General features: G+C 37.5%; 1 protein-coding gene across 1 annotated transcript in view; it reads left to right on the top strand.

Annotated features, from left to right (window-relative positions):
* The window catches only part of PRKAR2A (protein kinase cAMP-dependent type II regulatory subunit alpha), a 70,216-nt gene that overhangs the window by 19,605 nt on the left and 28,631 nt on the right, over window positions 1–21,980 (top strand). The window contains exon 2 of the mRNA XM_072875648.1: window positions 5,942–5,977. Within this exon, the coding sequence (XP_072731749.1) occupies window positions 5,942–5,977 (36 nt within the window). The remainder of the gene's footprint in view (window positions 1–5,941; window positions 5,978–21,980) is intronic.

Raw genomic sequence — 21,980 nt, 5'->3', positions numbered from 1 at the left:
TCCGGCAGGGACATCCTGAAGGAAATCATGGATACGTAACTATTATATTAGTAATAGTCACAGGGAACCCCATTATTTTACTTATTTATTGAAAAACAAGTTCAGATTTGCATTTATTGAAGTATGATTGCATATCTGATGATGAAAGTCTTGTTTCTGCTACAGCATTACTTTTTAATTACTAGAAATCCTAAAAAGTTGGTACTTGAATCTTTAAATTTTCTCACAGTTGCAATGGTTCATATTCATGCAAGTCCATTAACATCTTGGTGTGTAGAAAAACAGTTTGACAGCTGTAGTCTAGCACTTCCTTATCGTAACTTGATATAACATTCCATAGAGACAGTCATGCCTCAGATTTATACTCCACTCTGCTTCTGGTATTTCAGCTTTAATAGTTTATAGTGTCAACTCACGTGTTGTTTGGATAATCTTAATTGACTTGTTAAATAAGAACAGTTTACATTCTGTTTCTTGTTTTGTCTCTGTTTACATGGGATGATTTTGTGCCATGATTCGATGGGAAGGTACTCTGGAAATCACTGGTTTCTGCTAATTTGTTTTAATAAAGCTGGTATTTTATGCCTATGCTTTATGAACTCCGAGCACTATACTACTGAATTTATGCAACCTATTACAGACTTTGCTCCATCTTTTGTCAGGAAACCTTCAAAAAATTGTTGAGTTGATTAGAGTGTTACATGAAAGATCTGTATTCAATTTTTGTGTGCACAATAGCTTAACTTAGTCTGCTGCTATAAATTGTATCCACTATCAGAAACAATCAGCACATGGGGATTTTTTCCCCGCAATTGTAATTGGGAAGTGTTCACAGGTCCTGGTAAAAAGCAAAGTGCTTGTGGAGGAAGAGAAATAAAGTTTTCAAGGTATCTAGTGCAGAGTGGTAACATCTAGTACTCTAAGCTCATGCCTGGAATGCCAGTTCTTCTTTTGTCCCTGAATTTTTTTCCCTGTGACCCCGAACTGATCTTCTGAGTTTTATTATCCTTTCTGTAAGAATTTAATGTTCTTAGTATGTGCAAGAAGAGGATAGCAATAGCTGGGAGAATGATTGTTGTCATTTTTCTGTTCATTTCAAGCTTTAGTGTCTTCTGTAGCTGTACAATGCTTATGAGTAGTATAGAGAAGTAACTTATACTATTATGGTAGTAATGTAACTTTTAAAAAGCTTGGTGGTGTTTTTTACGAGTCACTTTGTCAGTGTACTGACAAAGAAGGGATCCCACACACTGTAGGAAAAGCATTCTTTTAGATCTGATTTGTAAAGTTGGAGAATGATTTTACTGTCACTTGTTTGGCTTAAATACTTTAATTGTTGGTTTGGTTTTGAAAGCAGGGAGGAAAAAAAGATATTATCTGTGTCCTTTTTCTTTTATACACTTTTTAACCTATAGGGCTGAGTTTTAACACCTGCCTATAACCATAGTCAGAACTCTTGTAAGTTAAGCATGGTGAGCCAAAACCCAGCATCAGATATTTCAAAGAAAATGCTAAATGCTAATATTTCAAAGAAAATGCTCAAAGAAAATATTTCAAAGAAAATGCTCAATGCTAAAGCAAACTGAAGAATATTGGAGAAATTCCTGTTTTTTCACTTTTGGAAAATATTTATTAAAAAATCTATATTTGAGGTCAGTGGTTCCCAGAATTATCACATACCAGTTCTGTTTCTGAAATTTATATCCCTAATTTTTCAAGTGAGAAAACCAAATGGAATGGAGCCACTAACAAGTGTTAGGATATTTGCATGGCAGTAGTGCTGTTTGATATAAGGTACACTTGTTGATTTAACTAACAATGTACAGTATTGATTTATTTATGCAAATAATTCAAATAATTTTTATTAAATAAATGGAATGACATGCCTTTACTTTGAGGAAGAAAGGTTGTGCAGTCTCTTATTAGCAAATATGTACGTGACTAATTTTTGCAGAGTTAGCTGATTGAAGGTAGTATAAAATGTTTTTGAAATTGGGAAGCTGAGCACCTTTATAGCATTGTTTCTTCTTTGAGTGTTTATGATATGTATGTGGCATTCATATATACATATATATATATACACACATACATATATATATATATATATGAATGAATACCCACTATTTTGTTGTGTATTTTTTTCTTTTTCCCCAGTGCAGGAAAAGGAGAATGACGAGTGAGGTTAAGTGATACTGACATAAAGTTGATAACTACTTATTAAATAAGTATTTGATTTAAACTAGAGAACTGACTGGTTCTAGATATTGCAATTGTAAATAAAAAAGAATTCTACAGCCAGAAACCTGTAATTTTTTCAATCTGAAACAGCCCCTTTTAAGTGTTCCTGTCTAGCGCTTAGTTCAGTCTGTGCCTCAGGACAGTATGGAAAATACGCACATGTTCAGCAGACATTTCTGATTTTTCTTGAACGGTGGAGTAGGATAGCTGTCCTGAGTCAGTTCTGGCAGAACTGTGGAATGCACAACTTGACCTGCCTTCCCCCTGCTGGTTTCACTTGCCTTGGGCTGCCAGGGAGGAAATTGGGCCGTTTTCATCTCTTCTGGTACAATGGTTTAATTTACCTCAGTTTCTGTTGTGTTTACCCAATTACTGGGTCTTGGCTCCCACGAGCCAAGTAAAAGCAGGGACTTTGCCAAAGGTATGAGACATTTTGAACTTTAATATTGTTGCACCTGAGGTTTTGACATAATGGAGAGTTTGCAACAGAATAATCTTGCAACAAAATCTTTTAATCTCATTATAATTTCTGCAATTAACTGTATAACTGATCTGAGACATGGCCCATTGGTGTGCAGGAGAGAAATTCTAAATGTGGTTCAAAAAAAATGAATTGTTTCCTGTTTCAAAGCAGCAATTTCTTTTTATTGCTGAAGATACCAGCTCTCCTGAGTGGTACCAGGTTGGTGTGCTGGTTCTTGTTACAGTGTAGGCAGAGGTGTGCTGTAATGGCTGTGCTGGTGTAAGAGGTTGCTCCTCCTGTGTCTATCACTATTGCTTTAAATGAGAAGCCCTTTGGTGTTCAGTTTAGGAAATAGGCTGGGTTAACTGTAAATGTATTATTCCCTTCCGCCCCATCTAATTTTTTGGAATCTGTCCACAGACTGATCTAGGTATATGTGGGACCTTCATGAGTTGTTCTCTCAGCAGTCCTTGATGCCAGGCTTTTCTCTGTATACTTCTAATGACAAAACACAAGGATGCCATAGGAGTGGCTATACAGTCTGTGCAATACTGAAAATAGTCATAAACAAAGAGAGCTTTTCATTGGTAAGCCAGAACAAAAGAAAATGCTAATCTTCTGTGGTAGGAAATGTCAGATTTTATCTCTTTAGCATAAAAATAGTCATCTTCTGACAACATATAAAAGTGAACCTGAAATTTTATACGTGTTAAGACTGTCACTGGTGTAAGAAAAGCAAACTAGCATTTTAATCTTAAAAGCTTTGTGGAGGCAGAATAATAGTGCTCTCTTAACTGTCCTTAAAAGGTTATGTTTCTTTTTCTCGTTTGTAACACTGTGGAAAACTTGATGCTGTTTTGATGACACTGAACCCTGCTATGGGATAAAATAATCAAGATTCTAAAAGAAGCCGTAGTCTTTGAAAAGTGGATTTTTTTCTGTGGTACCCAAAGTATGTCAGAGTTTTCTGTAGTATATTAGTTCTGTTCAAAGATGTTAAAATGTTATTCTTAAACATGAAGAAGAAATGGGTGTAGCAGGCAAAAGGTGGAGAACAAAGTCTGCATGTGCAAGACAGTGCCTGAAATAATGTATTTACTTACTAACAGTGGTGATTAAAAGGATCCAAATCTGTATATGGGACTAGTTAATCATTTAATTGAAACTGTTATGACCTAGATGAGGTGCTTCTACTGCAGACTTATCAAATTATGTTTTGAATTTAGTATTTCTGTTGTAATAAATCACTTCGTAGCGGGAACTGAACTAATTTGTTTTAGTCCTCTTGTTCTTCAGTATCTTAGACCTGGTAGGCATTTGTCTGTGTCTCTAGATAAGAAGTAGTGAGTTTTCCTGTTTCTTAAGATCCAAATTTGCTTCCCAACTTGAGTAGTTACTCAGTTAAACTAGCTCAATAAACTAGAGATAAGAATGAATGTACTGCTGCAGGGCAGGTGGATGTGTAGAGGAGGATTCTGTTGCTGTCAGTGGCACCAGGCAGGCCCACGTGGAGGAGTTAAGAACAGGGCAAAATGTATGAACATTTTCAGTTCAGGGCATTGCATGAGTTTGTTGTTTGTTTAATAAGCCAGAATGGATCTCTGTTCCAAATGCCTGTCTCCCCTTAAGGTGATATAAACTTCTTGCATCCATGGTGTCCTTTGACAAGTGTAATATATGCTGCCCTTATTTGCAGGAAGGGTTGCTGCTGTCAAAAATTGCTTAAAGGTTTGAAAATAAAGTTTCTTGAATTCCCAGGTTTATAATTCAGTGTTTTGAACCTCTTCAAGCCTGACGTATGAAACACTGCGTCAATGTTATTTTTATAAGGATTATGCTGTGTTATAGAAGTTTAGGTCTTCATCTAAATTGTAAAATTCAAAATAATCTTGCTTTTAATCCTTAGCTTCTTTTTAAGATGAGTATTGTCTCCTTGTTGATAGATCTGGCTGAAAACTCTATGGAGTTAGTCTGACTATTTTTCCCCCCAACCTCTTCTTCCTTCTGATTTCCTTTATCATTATAAAAGAATACACAATAATAATGTTGATTTTTTTTTTCTGGTATTATTCTCAGTTATGTGTTTTAATATAGACACAGGGTGGTTGTAAATGCTCAAAAGAATCTGAGTTCTTGTGTATTTGCTTAAGAAAGCATTGTTCTTCATAATTCTGGTGGTGCCAGATACTCAAAAGCTTCTAACTTCTAAGAAATGATGGAATCATTAATATTTTGGTAGCATGTGTTTTAATAAATCTGGCTCTGATGCACAAGCTTTGATGTGGTATAAAGGCTCATCTAATTCTTAAATGTTTAAAGAATGGAATAGAAAGGTCACTGTGGTTGTATCAGGAAAAATGCAATTATCAGTTGAGGGGAAGAGGAATGGGAAAGCATGAAGCATTCAGAATATAATTATGTTGGTGGCTAGTGGTGAAGGAGAGCATGGTGTTTTGGATTTGTTATGGGTGAAGTTTTACAGGTTGATTGGGTTTTTTTTGTGTTGAGACTGAAGCAAGTCGCAAAGACAGTAACTTGGTTACAGTGAAAGGGGCAAAGAATACTGTTTACTAAAGGTTGGCTTAATGTTGAAATGTATGTGAATAGTGAAAGTCGGGAAGTTCATCCCAAATTAGAGAGAAATAAGTTGTATACCTAACAGCATGAACAAAGAAGCAGTGAAACAATGGATCCTCCATCTCAGAATGTTTCAATTTAAATATGTGCCCTTATGGAAGATAGCCTTGGTCAAGGATAGATGACTGGAGTTTGTATGGGAGCACTGCCTGAACAGTTACATGGCTTGCATTGTGTAGGAGTATAGAATGGTTTAGCTAGTAAGTTCCATCAGCTTTTGATCCATGTTAAGTAGGTATAGCTAACTTAAAGTGCTTGAATGTTTTGTAATAATGCTAAGTACAGTGGGCTGGGAATTGATGATAGGTTAAGATTGGGTAACCTCTGTAGAGGTATATTTTTTCAGAATTGGGTAAAAAACTCCAAAACTGCTTACCCTCCATCTTAGCATGTAATGGCCTTCTGGAATATCAAGTTTTAACTTTGAATATACACTTATTGGCTGGCAAGTAAGTGGATGAAAGCTTTATATTGAAGCTTTTTTTTTTAAGAGAGATTTGTATGGGATTTGTGTAGTAAAAATATATCATGATTATTCAAGATGATGACTTTGAATTTGTAATAATAAATAGCAATTGTAATTTTGATTTGTTTATTTTGCAGCTCCAGTTGTTAACCGATACAACAGAAGAGTATCAGGTATGATTTCCTTTTAAGAATTTAATGTTTCTGAAAAAGTGTTGTAATGTGTATTTGACTAAAGGAATTACATTAAAAATGACCTTACTCTTCATCACTGCCTTATTTCTCATGCTTCTTGCAGTGTTTCTATTTGAAATAATGAGAATTGTTTCTTGATTCACTGTAGAAACCAATGGGCAACACATTGCGAGTGGTTCAGAAAACAGTTTTGTGGGTGATCACAGGCTATTGAAGCAACTTCAGCAGTAGTAATGATTCTGTCCAGAAGAACTTCCCAGAACTTTTATGCAACATAATTATTATGGAAAAGACTTGCTTTGCAGTGAATTGAAAAAGTGGCAGCTTCTTTCTGCTGCAACATGTCTCCTAATCTTCCATGTTGCTAAGAATTTTACCTCTGGTTAGAATACAGAAATATGGGGGGTGGAGGCTGTCCCCTCTTTGTGGTGTTTTAGCCCCTTGCTTGTACAACTGATATTTAAAGTTGTTGGATTTATGACTGTTCACTTGTTCTGGAGACGCAGATTATACTTTTTTGTGTGTTTGCTTTCTATCTTAACCAATATTAAATGCTTTAATGAGTAGCTGTTGTTCCCCAAAAAGTCTTTTTAAAGTTGTTTTTTAATGGTATCACGTGAACAAAATGTTACCTGTAGATGAGAAGGTACTGTATTATTTTTTTCATTCGAGGTGCAGTGTGGATTGCTTTGCATATGTTCCTTTGTTTTTTTCATCAAATATTTAATTATAACATTTTAGCTGGTCTAGGAAGTCATTACGGTTCTGATTTGAAAAACGTCTTTATAAAAATGCCAATGTGTTCAGTGTTTTCTCTCTAGTTTTCAGTTCAGGTCTACTCAGTTTGTAACTTGTGTATATGATCTGACATGTTATTTGGTATGATAGTTATGGTGGGGCATTGTTGATAATATATATGGTATATAAATATATATGAGATAAATACACGTTTAATTTTATATGCAATATGTCCTTATACCCATGCAGTTCAGTTGCTTTACTACTAGTTGATTGGGTATGATTAAGGGTATGACTGTGTATTTATGCCACTACATATAAGTAATTGTGAGTATAATGAGACCTTCATAACTCTTAAAAATTGACAGTGCTGGTAGTCTTGGTATATTATTACATGCGAAATTTAGGCAAGACAAAACTGTATCTTGAATGATGGAGTTTGATACTCTCATAGTGAATATTGGAAGTCATACATTTAGATACACTCCAGAATATCTTAATCTGGAGAGTCCCAAGATATTTTCATTTGTCTGCTAATTAAACTAATCCATCCTGGAACCTGCTGATGGAGTAAAATAATAAAAATGAGAAGTGATACATCTCAGATTTAAATGTAAATAAAGGCTGAATTATTCCTGAAGTTAAAAAGTTGAGCGTTAATCAGAGGATAGTTGTGATCTTTTTGAATCTTCAATACTGAAATATAATATTGGTGCTCTTATAGTACTGAGCTACTATTAGTTAAAAAACAAGTTCCTTCATTGAAGGGGTCTAAAGGTTAATGTGAACAACTAAACAGCAAATGTAAAATTGAATTGCTAATTTATGCAATTAGATTAAGGAGGACTGCTTAGATGCTTAATGACACTGCTGCTCCAAGAAGAGCTAGAATAATTCCAAGTTTACAGTACATGTTAAATTCTCATGGATACAAACATTAATAGAATATGTATATTTTACTACTGTGTGTGAAATACTTTTCACAATTAAAAAAAAAAAATTTCTCCACTTTCTATATATACACTGTACAGGTCATGATCAGTGTGGGATTTGTTAAAATGTGAAAGAGATGCAAACAGCATCCATGCATATACAAGGAGACCCCATTTTCCTTCTCTTGGCAGGAAAAGTACAGAAACCTACTGGTTTGGGGTTGGGGGGAGTTGTTTGGTTGGTGGGTCTTTTTGCACTCCATACCTGCTGTGCCTGTCAAGAAGTTACCCAAATAGCAACGAGACTGGCAGGGTTCTCCTAGGTTATTGAACTCAGCCCCCTGCTGTCATAGGCAACCACATTTTATAATCCCTTGCATAAAATGAATGAATGATTTCTTGGTTTTGGTGCTCTGAATTTGATTTGATTTCCTTGTTAGATGTGTTGGGTTTTAAGAAACTTTTAATTCTGCAATTTTTGTAAGATTTCTTTTTTCTTTATAAACCAACAAATAACAAGCCAACAATTGCATTATGGATTACTCAGCGTAGTATCTAAATGTATCTGGTTTTAACTAATTAAGTAAAGCAGAACAAACCATGGAGAAGAAAAGCTGACACACAATTTTTTTTGTAATTGCATTTAGTATATTCTTTTCTGCTCTTCTATTCAGAAGAACTTTCTGCTAGTCCATGTTGAACCTTGTCAGTCCTACCGGCTATTGGCATGTTTCCAGTGCAATGTGCATTTGTAAGGGGAGTAAAGAGCAGAGCTAAATTGTTTGCTGGTTTACATGCACAAAGATTTACATGATTTACATGCACAAAACTGTAGGTTTGCAGTACTCTGGAAGAACAAAATAGGAGAAGAATTTAAAAACTAACATTGGACATATTGAAGAAAAGACTTAAAATTCAAGCAAGAATTTTTCTTTTCTTTTAACAATTTGGCTGTTTAGGGAATTATGGCACTGCTCTCATGGTCCAGTAGGTCAAGAATGAAAGTTAGAAAAAAATGTAATTCTAATTAAAGGAAAAGATGATAAAGTAATTGTCTACATTATACATACAGTTTAGGACAGGCTAATAATCGTTCTGCTAAACGATTCAAATAGATATATGTTCTTGGAGACTAACCATTGTTTATGACCCTCTCTTACACATAGCAGTTACAGAATCTCTTTTAAACTGCTTTATTAATGTCCTCAATATTAAATTTGGATTGTTTACTCCTGGTCAGTTGTGATTAGCTGCCTAAAGATAACAGGATGGTCATGGTTCCCTTGGTGCGCTAATGCAAATTCTGAGGATACATACCCATAGAAAAAACCTGTTGTAATGATTACTGAATTTTCATTTCGGTGTTTATTTTTAGTTATGAGATGTCTAAACCTGGGCTTCCTGACTATACTGGCAAATATTGCTTTAATGACTGCAAATATTTAGCTGTCATTCTTTAAGACTTACTCAAAATACGAGTTTTCTGACACATGGCAAGAATTGGTCAGGAAGTTTATTTTTGTGCTTTTTGAAAACTTTGAGCATTAGTTTACTTCAAGCTTAGGCAGTACCTCAGTAAAATACTTTAAGAAATCAGGATTTAAGAAAACTGCTTGACAAATGGTAATCTAGTAGAAAGGTCAAACTGATCTTGTACATTAAAACATATCTTGTTTATATTCTTTTTGTCCAAAAGAAGAATGAATTTTATTTCTAAATTTCTCAAATCATTGACCAAAAGTGATGATACTGCTTTCATATCCCATAAGTGATAGCAGGACATTCTTACATACTACTTCTTCTTTCTCACCCTGTAATACTGAGAACACGGGGATTCATTCTGTTCACTTATGCTCCCCATTTCTGCAACATTTGCTACTTATTCATCTCCTAGGCTGATGCGTGTTCCCTCAGGGGGAGGGATAGCGTTGGCTTGCTTGGCATTAAACTCTTCCAAACAGTTTGACAGCTATAAAGGCTCTGCAGGGAATCCCATTTGCTTCTTGACCATGGCTTTGTGTGCTGGTCAGAGATTCAGCCAGCAAAGCAGGGGTCTGTGGGCGGGATAGTGAGAAACTCCATAGACTGTGCAGGAGGGTCAACCTGGAGAAGGGCGACTTATCTAATCGTGTTCACAGATTTATTTATAGACGTGCAGAGTGGTAAAGTAGTGTTCTCATGAAGAGAAACAGCCTTTTCCAGGAAATGCTAGGAGGGAGAAAGAGAAATGAGAGCTTGATGTTCCCCTAGAAGTTTATCTAATGAATAGATTGCTTGTGTATAGCATGTTTCTCCATGTAACATGTTGAGGTTCCATGGCGTGCGCACAAACCCTAAGCATTGTGTTGGTCAGTTCTAATTTGTATACAGGCTGGTGGTTGACTTGATTAAAATAATCCTCTGTTTGCAAAATCATAAGCTATCCCTACGTAGAAACTAAAAAGAAAAAAACCCCAACCCACTAGTTTTAAAATCTCCTAGCTATAGGATGCCATAGACGCTGGTGCCATGAGCAATTTCAGTGCTAATTACCCAGCAGAACTGTTGTTTTGCTGCTGCTTTAAGTGAATTAGCGATGTCTGAGTCTTCTGCTAGTGTGAGTAACTCTTTGTTACACGGCTTGCTGACTGACTCTGTCTGCCCAGGCTTGGTTTGGATGGCCTGAAAACCATACAGATTCCTTCCTCCCAAGAGTTGGACTGTGTTGAAATTCATACTTGCTTGATTATGTTTCTTGTCTTCTTCTAAGCATAGGGGCTTCTGACAAACTTTTAGTCACTTCCTTTTCTGTAGTGAAAGAGACTGCAGAGAATACCAGTGAGTATCTCAGCCCTTGGTTAGTGACTACAGGGTGCAGGGAGGTGGGAGAAATCAGTGGTACCTCCTTTCTCAAGTAATTATATCAAAACTATGTCAAAACTAGAGGAAAGAGAGGATTGATATTTGTCCCACTATAACAACTGATATGTAACATTGAGGAGAATTTTGCTCCTGGCAGTATATGAATGAAAGTTAATTGTGGTTTTGAAATGAAGAGTGTGACGCCTACTACAGTCTCACTTGGGCATAGTTTCTCCTCTTTTAGTTTTAGCATGTTTCAGAAAAGTAAAGTTTTTTGTTAGATTTCTGTATTGCCATTTCTAGACACCTTTGATTCATTCCACAGAACACCCACTCTCCAGCAGACTTGCTGAATTCTTCATGGGATAGAAAAAAATCTCACAAAATATGACACCCATACCATACACGTGTGACAGAAGGTTTTCATCTGTTTTCTCCAGTTATTTCTATTTTTCTAAGTGACCTGGTATAATTTATCTCTCTTGCATATGCCTGTACTCCCTCCTCAGTCTTCTTTTGGCCTCTGTGGGATAGGAATGAGATTACAGTTTTCATATTCAACAACTATATAAGGAGAATAATTGAATTATATAATCCAGGGAAGCAATATATGATAGTTATTTCCCTAATATTTTTATACCAGCAAAATAACATGACTGTCAGGATCTGTTACTATTTTCATGTTAACGTAAAAAGTAATCAAATGAACAAGTCTTGCTTCAGTTAGTCCCTTTGGTAGGGCAACGTTCAGTGAAGTGAGAAGGATCAAATCTGCTGTCCCTGGAATCAGGTGCTAAGCCCTCTCCTAAGATATGATTGCTGAATAAATGTTTACATATGTAGAGGATAATTTTGTTTGAACGTTACTGAACCCTGTTTTCCTGTGTATAGCGAACATTAGCATTGTTGGGGACACTGACATTTAATGTTGTCAGTATCCACAGCAAATGTTGGGTTTGGAATAAGTATTTTTGACGTTTCTCTTCTCTCTAATGATCTGATATATGACAGTATGTTTTGGTAGGTGTTGTTTTTTTTTTTTCCTCCCCCCCATCTTTGTGTAACATTTTAACATGCTATTTTTAGAGGGTGTAGGTATAGAATTTTGGTTTTGAATAATGCGTAAATCAACGTTTCTTGACAGTTTCTGGCTTTCTCTTTCCTCATAAGATAAACTTCCGTAAGAGGCCTGTATGACCACTGGTTCTTCAAACTCACTGATTCTTCTCCATTTTGACAATAGGGGACTCTTTACCTTGAATTCTTCATTCTTCTGGCTCCTACCAAAGATGAGCAATCATCTCATAAAGTAGATATGTTGTTAAAGTCTGATATCTCTCTGGGCTTTCTAGTGAGGTACAGCATTTTCTTCACACCCTGGCAAGTTGAGATGTCAGGATATGATAATATTACACATAGTAAAATCTTTTTAGTAGCTTTTAGCCTTTTAAAATGACAGCTTTAAAAAAATAATTTTCTAAGAAAGCTTTGATATTAATTACTGCCATGCAGCGTGTTAGTATTTGGTAAAGAATACCGTTTTGGGATCCTGTTAAATCAGGACATCTAAATAGTAGCAATGAAGCAAGAAGCAACACTTCTTTTGGGACGTTGTTTTGAGTATTTTCTCTTGCAGGATACTATCTGCTACTTCAGTGATAAAATCTCATCACTTCAAATCACCAAGGGAGGAAGACTGAGTGACTAACTTTCTCTGTGTCATTCTCTTTGCTTTCTACTTACCAAACTATCTGATTATCAGAGGATGACTTGAAAATCATGATCTGGTTTCTTCTCTTGCAGATATTTAATGAATTTCTATATTGATTATTCACTGTCTTACAAAACTGATGGCATAACTTCTGCTGAAATGTTTTCAGGCAGATGATAAATGGTAAGAGACTTTTGAGTTCAGAAATTCACATTTTTACGAATGGCACAAACAGCTTTCCTATTTCAACAACCTGATGCTTCTGTCATTTTTTGCTAGTGCTACTGATCGCAAAACTGATATCATAACTAGAGTGAAAATAATTCATTTTGAAAAATGTTGATATGAGCAAAAGCCAAGTGTGTGGGATGACAGATGAAAGTGGTGATAAATTGTGTGGGTGCTCTCCTGTAAGAAAGTGCCTGAATCATTATTCATTAAACAAACAAAAAAAAAAGCTTGTTTTCTCTGTTTGCAATATTGGGACTTATTTAAAAATTCTTGGCATGTAATTGGCATTCAGTGAATAATGAAAAGCTTATTTTTGGAAATTAACAGTCGTGACTTCACAATTACTTGAATTTCACACCGTTGTGAATAATTCTGCTTGTAATGGCTAGATTTTTTCATGACATAAAGAGAAATACAACACTCAGTGAGCATCCTTATATAAAACTTAAGTCAGTGCAATACCTGGTCAGATGAAATCTGATCCAATCTACTCAATGCAAATATAAGAGAATCTAAGTGCTACAGTGGAGTAGAATTCATTCAGTTTTCCTCTTTTTTTAATTTATTCTTTCTAAATAATTGTTCATGCCTATAGTTTTACATAACGATTAAAAGTTGTTCATCTGAAGTGAAATATTTTAACTCAAATTAGTTCTTATTAATTGGGAGAATAAGGTATAGCTATGCACATTTATTAAGCAATTAATGCAGTAAGGAACAGTTTTTCAGAATTATTCAGGTGGCAAAAGGTGCAGGTGATTAACTCTCATTAATTCTTCTACATTAAAGATCTTTAAAAAGCCTACATAAATGCTAGTCCATATCTTTAGATACATATATACTTTTGAAAATATCAGCCTTCAGATGATTTTTTAAATAAAATTTCATTCTCTCACCTCTGGATGGGTTGGAATTTAATTTTCTTTTTTTTGAGGTGAGATGGAAAGGAGGAGAATTGACTTTTTTCCTTTTGTTTTGAGCCCAAGCTGTTTTTTAACATGTGAATTAAAGCCCAAATGAAAATATTCCTGCACGGTTTGTTGTGCATAAGAAACTGAGAGAAAACACACTGGAGAAAATCTCAAAATGCATGTCACGATACAGGCTAAAAAGGCAGTTTTATACTTAGTGCAAAACATGGTGCTGTGATGTATATATGTGGAGTGACCTTGGGAGTTAGATGCGCTTTGTGGGTTTTTTTGTGAATAAATAAGGCAGCACTTTATCCCTTTTTTAATATAAAGTTTTAGACAAAGTCATAGATGTTATGCTCTTATACTGATTAATATGCTCATGGCAAGTTTTGGTTGCTGTAACTTCAGATTAAATGTGAAATGGATTAAATAGTCCATGTAGAACAGAAAAGTTTAAACATACCTGATTTAAATATGAAAGAATATCCCATGTATTTTCAGAAACTTCACTCAGTCATTTTTAACACCCGAACACCTTGATGAGACTGTGTGTACTCCAAATAATGCAAAGCTTTAGTCAGCATGCTAAAAAAACTAGCTACAGTGAATATAATGGGGTTTAAAGCAATCTCAGTTAGGAATTGCTGTGAGCACTTTTATAGTGTTGTTGTATAAAGAGACTTAAATCAAGGCTTGACTTTGGGATATGGCTTGTGCATGGGTACTTGTCTGCCTGAAGCACTTACCTGATTCAGATTAGCGTGTCTGAATGTATGTTTTTCCCATGTCTCCGAAATTTGGGATAGGGAGGAGTGTAATTTTCTTAAACTCACTAATCTTCTGTAACAGAAAAATACAGAACTAAGAGGTTATAAATAAAGCACACAACTTCTAGCCAAGTTCTGCCTAATATTAGTCTTTTGTGAGACTACTTCAACTGTGTATTTCCTGTAAATGAAATCCATTTGTTCAGTGAGCCGCTGAAGTCGAGAGTTGACTCATCCTGAAGATGAGTTGCATCAAGTCAAATAGTTATGCCTTCCCCATTACTAGCAATCACCAGGGCATCTGAGTTGATCAGCAGCTGCACAGAAATGGGGGAAGCTGATGGGTTTTTCATCAAGGGATCGGACAGCAGGTTTCGACATTCCCTGCTTTGCCTGCCTGCCAGGGCAGGAAGCAGTTGTTTCAAAGCACAGGGACCTGGGGGCTTCCACGTCATTGCTCTGCACGCAATCCTTTTGTGTCAAAGCCATGCTAGTTTTATATTGTTCACGGTTGCTACAGGTAAATAGGCGATACTTGTTCCATTAGGGGTAATATGGTGTTTTAATCTATTTGGACATTCTCTAGAAATCCTGAAAAATCATATCTGAGTTGCTGAACCATTAATTTCTGAAGTGCCTTCTAACGCTTTGACATCCTTCAGTTCTCTGTCACGATAGATGTCAGAAAGATGTGGGTAATTTTCATTGCTAAATATCTGCTCTGCTCTAACACACAAGTGCTTCAGTGCACTTTTCCCAAGATGCTGGTAGTTCTTTTAAAATATCATGTGCCTTATGGCAGGTTTAGCAATTCACATATCAGAATTGCAAGTATAAAAACAAAAAATGCCTTGGTCTGGAAACTGAAAGAGAATTTCTTATTTCTAGACTGGAAAAACACTTTTTCTGTTTTATTCCTCAGCTAGATTATCTTTTCTATCTACTGCTTGCAACTAAAAGCCTGTAAGGTACACGCCTTTTTTTGGGAAGGTATATATTTGAGCCATTTCTTGGAACTTGTGGTGTTTTGATGTAAACTGAATGTAAAACGAACATTCTCCATGCTGTTTTTAACTGAGATAAAGTATCACTGTGTTTATCAGGCACATAAAACCAGAAATTAAGCACCAAAAATGTTTATCTGCCTTGCTTACGTAACCATTTAGAAATGTGGTAAGATTTATGTGATGGGCTAAAACAGAAGATCATTAAAGCAGAAGGCTTACTTCTACAATTGTGAATCTGGGTGCTCTGAAATAGTAGTAGCATCATGTTTTCCAGACCTTTTTTTATGGATGACTATCTCATCGGTAAGGCTCTCTTAGAAGGCTTGAACAAGGTCAGCAGCATGTTTATCCATTTCAGTCTTCTGATTTTTTAACTTGCAAGAATAAAGCTTGCTTCATTTGAATTTCTCAGGCTGCACCGCACGGAATAATAAAGTCTAACTCTAAAATACCCTGCTGCCATTTTAAGATTTTTGTTTACATGTAGTAAAGGGAGTTGGAAACAGAAGTAGCAAAGTTTAAATTACTGTTTAAGATTGAAGAGGCAGTATTTTGGGTTTGGTTGTTACCGTGTCAGAGCTTTGAACTCTTTTGATACTGCCACATGGAAAGCTTTCTTATTTTTAATTACTCCTCTACCATGATGGAAAGCTTTTTGTTGTTTTTATTTTTCATGCAGACTCACCTCTTACTGCAAGGTCCCGAGCACATTAGTGTCTGATGGGATACTGGGCTCTGCTGTTATGAATAGAGACATGGAAGCCAAAAGTGCAGGAGCCCCAGCTGTGGCTTAGTTAGCAGATGATTTCTGTGCAATCAAGTAGTCTTGTCCCTTGGCTTCTCCAGCTGTACAGGAGAGACTACTTGCAGAGTGCTATATTTTATCTACAGAGTGCTTTCACGATAAGTCCTCTGTAAATTGTAGGATTTCAAATTATCAAAAATTACAGTCTAGGAATTATGTAGAATTATTGGAGTGTATGCACAAATGTGTATTTAGATGATCAGAAGCATTTGATTCAGTTATTTTTGCCAGTGTTTTATGCTATGAAACAAAGTAGCCTCATGACGTTGTTGTTGTTGTTGTTATTATTATTATTATTATTATTATTATTATTATTATTATTCTCCAGCACCTGGCTTCTGTGAGGTGGGAGGGTATGACCCTTTAACCACTTGTGAGCACATAAAGTGGAAGGATAAGCTAAAGCACTTTGCATAACTCATACATAAAGGCATTAAGTAAAAGTTGTGCATCTATATAATTAAACAGGCAACTACATAAAGCAAATACAATGATAAACAGCTGTTGGTTTAATTTAAAAAAAAAAAAAAAAAAAAAGAAAAAGGCAAATGTCATGTTCATCTGGTTATACCAAAGAGGTAGGAGAAGAGCCTAAGGGAATTCTATCCCCAGTCCTGCATTGGCACAAGTTTTTTTGTTTTAATTGCTCCTGAGTAGGAGAAGGATTTAAATAAAGATATACAGGCAGAGGATTGTCTTCTGAAGTTTCCTTGCAGTTCAGTGGATGCCTCCCCCCCCTTACCCCACAATTTGCCTCTTACTTTGACAGGAAACGTCTTTCCATAATAGATCCCAGGAGCAGGTTCTCAAGTGTGCTAAGGAGTCTATTATTTGTCTAGTGCTGTATGCCCCTGCGATGTGTGGGATGGCTGTGGCAAAGCAAGGCCTGCCAGTTAACTTGGGGCGTTTTCCATGCTAGATACTGTATGTTGCAGAAGGAGTTAAGCAAACAAAACAAAAAACCAAACCCTGAACAAAGCCTACCTAGAAATAATAATAAAGTAGGAGTGCATTGCATCATAAGTGGAAAGTGCTTTATGTTTGTCTTTAAAATCTAGTTGAAGCAGTATTGTCTGCATGTAATACTTTCATTATATGTATGTAAAGATATAAATCTGAGAGAGACTGTGATTATTTACTTTCCGTTTATTATTCTATGCCTTTCATCATGAAAGCTCTTGTTTGCCCTAGGGAAATGTAATTTTAAATACTTTGCCAAATCTTCCTGTGGTGGAAAAAAAAATTAATTTGTGGCTGTATCAAAGGCAAGGAAGGAGAGGCAGTGGGGTAGCCCTGTATGTTAGGGAATGTTTTGATTGTCTAGAGCTTGGTGATGGTGAAAGAGCTTCTATGACAAGGTGACCTGCTTAGTGGATGAGGGAAAGGCAGTGGGTGTTGTCTACCTAGACTTTAGTAAAGCTTTTGACACGGTTTCCCACAGCATTCTCCTGGAGAAACTGGCTGCTCATGGCTTGAATGGGCATATGCTTTGCTGGGTAAAAATCTGGCTGGATGGCTGAGCCCAGAGAGTGGTGGTGAACGGAGTTAAATCCAGTTGGCGGCCGGTCACCAGCGGTGTTCCCCAGGGCTCAGTCTTGGGGCCAGTCCTGTTTAATATCTTTATCAATGATCTGGATGAAAGGATCAAGTGCACCCTCAGTCAGTTTGCAGAGGACACCAAGTTGTGCGGGAGTGTTGATCTGCTGGAGGGTAGGAAGGCTCTGCAGAGGGACCTGGACAGGCTGGATCGATGGGCCGAGGCCAATTGTATGAAGTTCAACAAGGCTCAGTGCCGGGTCCTGCACTTGGGTCACAACCACCCCATGCAACGCTACAGGCTTGGGGCAGAGTGGCTGGAAAGCTGTCTGGTGGAAAAGGACCTGGGGGTCTTGGTCAATAGCTGCTGAATATGAGCCAGCAGTGTGCCCAGGTGGCCAAGAAAGCCAACAGCATCCTGGCTTGCATCAGAAACAGTGTGGCCAGCAGGACTAGGGAGGTGATTGTGCCCCCGTACTTGGCACTGGTGAGGCTGCACCTGGAATACTGTGTTCAGTTTTGGGCCCCTCACTACAAGAGAGACATTGAGGGGCTGGAGCGTGTCCAGAGAAGGGCAACGAAGCTGGTGAAGGGTCTGGAGCACAAGGCTGATGGGGAGTGGCTGAGGGAACTGGGGTTGTTCAGCCTGGAGAAAAGGAGGCTGAGGGGAGACCTTATTGCTCTCTACAACTGCCTGAAAGGAGGTTGTAGAGAGGTGGGGGTTGGTCTGTTCTCCCAAGTAACAAGCCATAGGACAAGAGGAAATGGCCTCAAGTTGCGCCAGGGGAGGTTTAGACTGGATATTAGGAAAAATTTCTTTACTGAAAGGGTGGTCAAGCATTGGAACAGGCTGCCCAGGGAAGTGGTTGAGTCCCCATCCCTGGAGGTATTTAAAAGATGTGTAGATGTGGTGCTTAGGGACATGGTTTAGTGGTGGTCTTGGTAGTGTTAGGTTAACGGTTGGACTCTATGATCTTAAAGGTCTTTTCCAACCTAAACGATGCTATGATTCTGTGATTCTATCATTTTAATGGCTGTTCTGCTGTATGGCATTGTCTAAATTGTTTTACTCTATATCTGATGATAAAGCCTTTTAAATAAACACTTAAAACCAGATTTTTATTAATCTATATGAATTTAGTAAAAATATTTGAAAAATGCATTCAGAATATATAAAACAAATGTACCTATGGAAATAGTTGTCAACCAATTGTCGTAATTTTAAAGGGCTTATTATATTGCTTGTTTCTATGCATCTTGGGAGAAAAGATGTCTGTGCATGTAGAGTTGGATTTCCTGCAAAGAAAAGCCCACATTATCATAAAAAGTGGCATTTATAATTGATTATGCAGTCTGTTCTGAACTCATGACTGAAATGTAGTATGAATTAGGATTGTGTGACACTGGCATTACAGTTTTATCGCAAGCCATTGTCACTGGAACTGTTGCATTTCTGTCTTGATGGAAAGAAAACAAGCTGGAGAAGTCTGATTTAGGTAATACTACTGGAAAGTACGTAATCATACTGAGGGAATGGCTATCAAAGGTTTCTAAAGGCAAGGGTAGCAGGCACTGTAATACATCATCCCGTTCTCTTAAATGCCCCAGCCTCTCTGGGCAAACACGTCTATCCGGAATTGTGCCTTGGGGTAGCTTTGAACTAGAGTGGGTCCTTGCAAGCTCTGCCTGTGACCTCATTTTTGCTACTCTATTAAAGTGGTGGGCCTTGAAAAATATCAGTAACGGCCACATCAGAGATGGGCATTTTCAAGTTGAATTAGGGGTATAAGCAAAGCTTTGGGTAATCCAGGTGAGCATTTTCACCTGTTGCTGTGTATGTACAATAGTACAGAGAGGCAACGCTGGCTTTTTGCAGAGCTGGGTGAAACTGTGCAGGATTTTAGGGCCTTAGAGGCTTATCGGTGTCTCATAGGCTTCTTTGCCTGACAGAATGATCTGTGCAGCTTTCCAACCTGAGCAGGCTTTGGGACCATGTGGGGAGCTGCGCCTGAACCTGTAATCCTTGCTGGACTGAGCTGGTTTGGCACAGCCATGCTGAGTGATTTTGTATCTTCGTAGTTAATCTGTAACGCAGAATAACTCTGCCTGTGAAGAACCAAGTTGATTTTATTTTAATTTCCTTTTAACTTTAGATGAAATTTGAAGCTGTTTCCAGAACTGAAAATCCATTCTTTTCCTTTGACACCTAAATTTATTATTTCTAAATATTTCTCAACGGAAAAACCGTACACTCGATTTGACGTATATGGCCATGCAAATGGTGGTGTGTTTTGAATATTATGTGTTGGTATTTGACAAAGATTTGAGGGGGCGTTTTTTGCTCAAGTCCCAGTCATTGTAAGTCGTGTCTCAGTTATGCCTCTTTGAGAATTAAGAATGAAGTCAGGAGGTGGTACTGCTGTGGGTGCTCCTGCATCTGGGGATTTTCATGTGGCACATAAAGTAAAAGGGAAAGATCAGGCTTTTAAGACCCAAGATCTGAGTTTTGGGCTGGCGCAATGACGTTCTTTTTAACTAAAAAATTTACACTTGATTTCAGTCAGTTCTCATTAGTGAACTGAAGGCTGAAACAGCTGATTTTCCTGTAGATGGCTTAACTGGTTTTCAGGTTTCAGTGTTGCTTTTAATTCTAACTGTCAGAAATGTGAAAACTGTTCAGGTAGTGCAAATGGGTGCAGGTTCTGTTTCCCACTTGCTGGATCGAGGTATGAATCTGTCGTCTGCTTTGACATGGTGAGATCTTTAACTCGGGAAACAAAGTGCAGTTTCTAAACCAAAAAGTTCTGAGCTATCCAGCAACAGAAGCAAGAGGAAACTCGAAGTTTTTTTCCCAAGTGCAGAAATCACGTTGAGCTGTGCCAGCAAAGACCTATGTATAAGCTCTGTTTAAGCTTCCGAAGTTCATCTCGACTACATCATTTTGGAAGTGCCTGCTTTAGCAACTCAGCTGTCAAAAAGGGAATGACAAGCCACTGGAAGTGGTCACCTTTCCAGCTGGCATAGTGCTCCCAGAAGAGGCTATGCATCTGTCCCTTGAGAGGCAGACTTACAAAATGTTTGAAGCTTTGGCAAATGCGAATGCAAAGAACGTCGCCTTAAACGTAGTGCAAGATTACTGATCTGAATAAATAACTGGAAAAGCTGTTCTGCATGTACTGCTCTGGGTGGATTTTCATTAATGGGTCTCGTAGAATCAATTGAAGGTAATGCATCCTTGCAAGTAAAGATGAGTGAATAGTATTTCACTCTGAAGTACAGAAGATGCTATCCAAAATTGCAAAGAGAATATGACGCAGCATGTCTTTGCTACTTCTTCCAATAACAACAGAAATATTAACAATGCATTCACCTTACATAAAATGTAGAATTTTCATGTCCAGTATGAAAATTTTTCCTCCTCTTGCATGTGTCCGAAGGTCTTCAGGCCTCAGCCTCTTGGCTGCTATTTTGAAGAAAAGTAACAGTGATCCCTTAGCTACTGGGATAGTATGCATTTCTCACAAAGGCTTTACTTGCTTATGGGAGCTAAATGCTGAACTATGATGCAGATTTGCATAGAGTGCAAGGACTTTGATCTTGACAAAACACGTATTTTGCAGAACAGTATTATCTTGGGAGTGATTAAAACTTGCATAAGCAAAGGTGGTGTTTGTACTGGCAAACTTTTCTTGCTACTTCTCATTCTCTCCTCACCCCTTGCTTCCCCCTCACCCATCCACTGCTTACGTCATTGCTGCAGCTAGAAAGATCTTTGTTGCTTTCAGATGCTGTCACCTGCATAACAAAGCAGCAATCGAGTTGTATCATTTCTGAGCCTTCAGAAGTGTTAACAGATGTGCCTGTTCTTGCAAGCCAAAGAAGGTGCTGTATGAGGAGAAAGCTAAACTAGCTGTAGAAGCTGCAGAAGCTAAGAGAGACTAAATGTAGATGGTAGGGTAAAAGCCTGATTTTCTTTTTATCTTAAAGCTTCCTAAAATTGAAAACTGTTTTTTATGTTCCGGAGCTATTTGAACTATGTGGGCAGATTTGCAAGGAAGTTTGGTCTTTGTGATCTATGCCGATACAGCTGCAGTATTGGAAGTACACAACTGGGGTGTGTGTCACACTTGTACATAACTTTCACTGATGCATTCATGCTTAGTGTTTGCTCAAGGGCAGAGTTGTGCTGAAAATCTCACATAGGAAAGGTGTGATTTCAGAAGTCACTTCAAATTATATCAAGATATTTGTGAGCTTTAGGTTGCACATTAAGAAAAACTCCTTCCCCAGGAGGGTGGTGCAGCAGTGGAGCAGGTTAGCCAGAGATGTGCAGTCTTCGCCCAGGGAGGCTTCCAGGTCAGCCCCAATCTAGCATTGCAAATAGCTCCCCTTAAGGGGTAGGTTGGGCTGGGTGACCTTCAGAGAGAGATCCCTTCCAACTGCTGTTTCTATGAGTCTGAAAATATGCTACCAACACATTTCTTCAGAACAATCTTGTGA

This window comes from Ciconia boyciana, chromosome 11 (assembly GCF_034638445.1).
Source record: "Ciconia boyciana chromosome 11, ASM3463844v1, whole genome shotgun sequence".
Lineage (NCBI taxonomy): Eukaryota > Metazoa > Chordata > Aves > Ciconiiformes > Ciconiidae > Ciconia > Ciconia boyciana.
The sequence above is the reverse complement of the archived record's forward strand: the minus strand, read 5'-3'. Positions and strand labels throughout refer to the sequence as shown.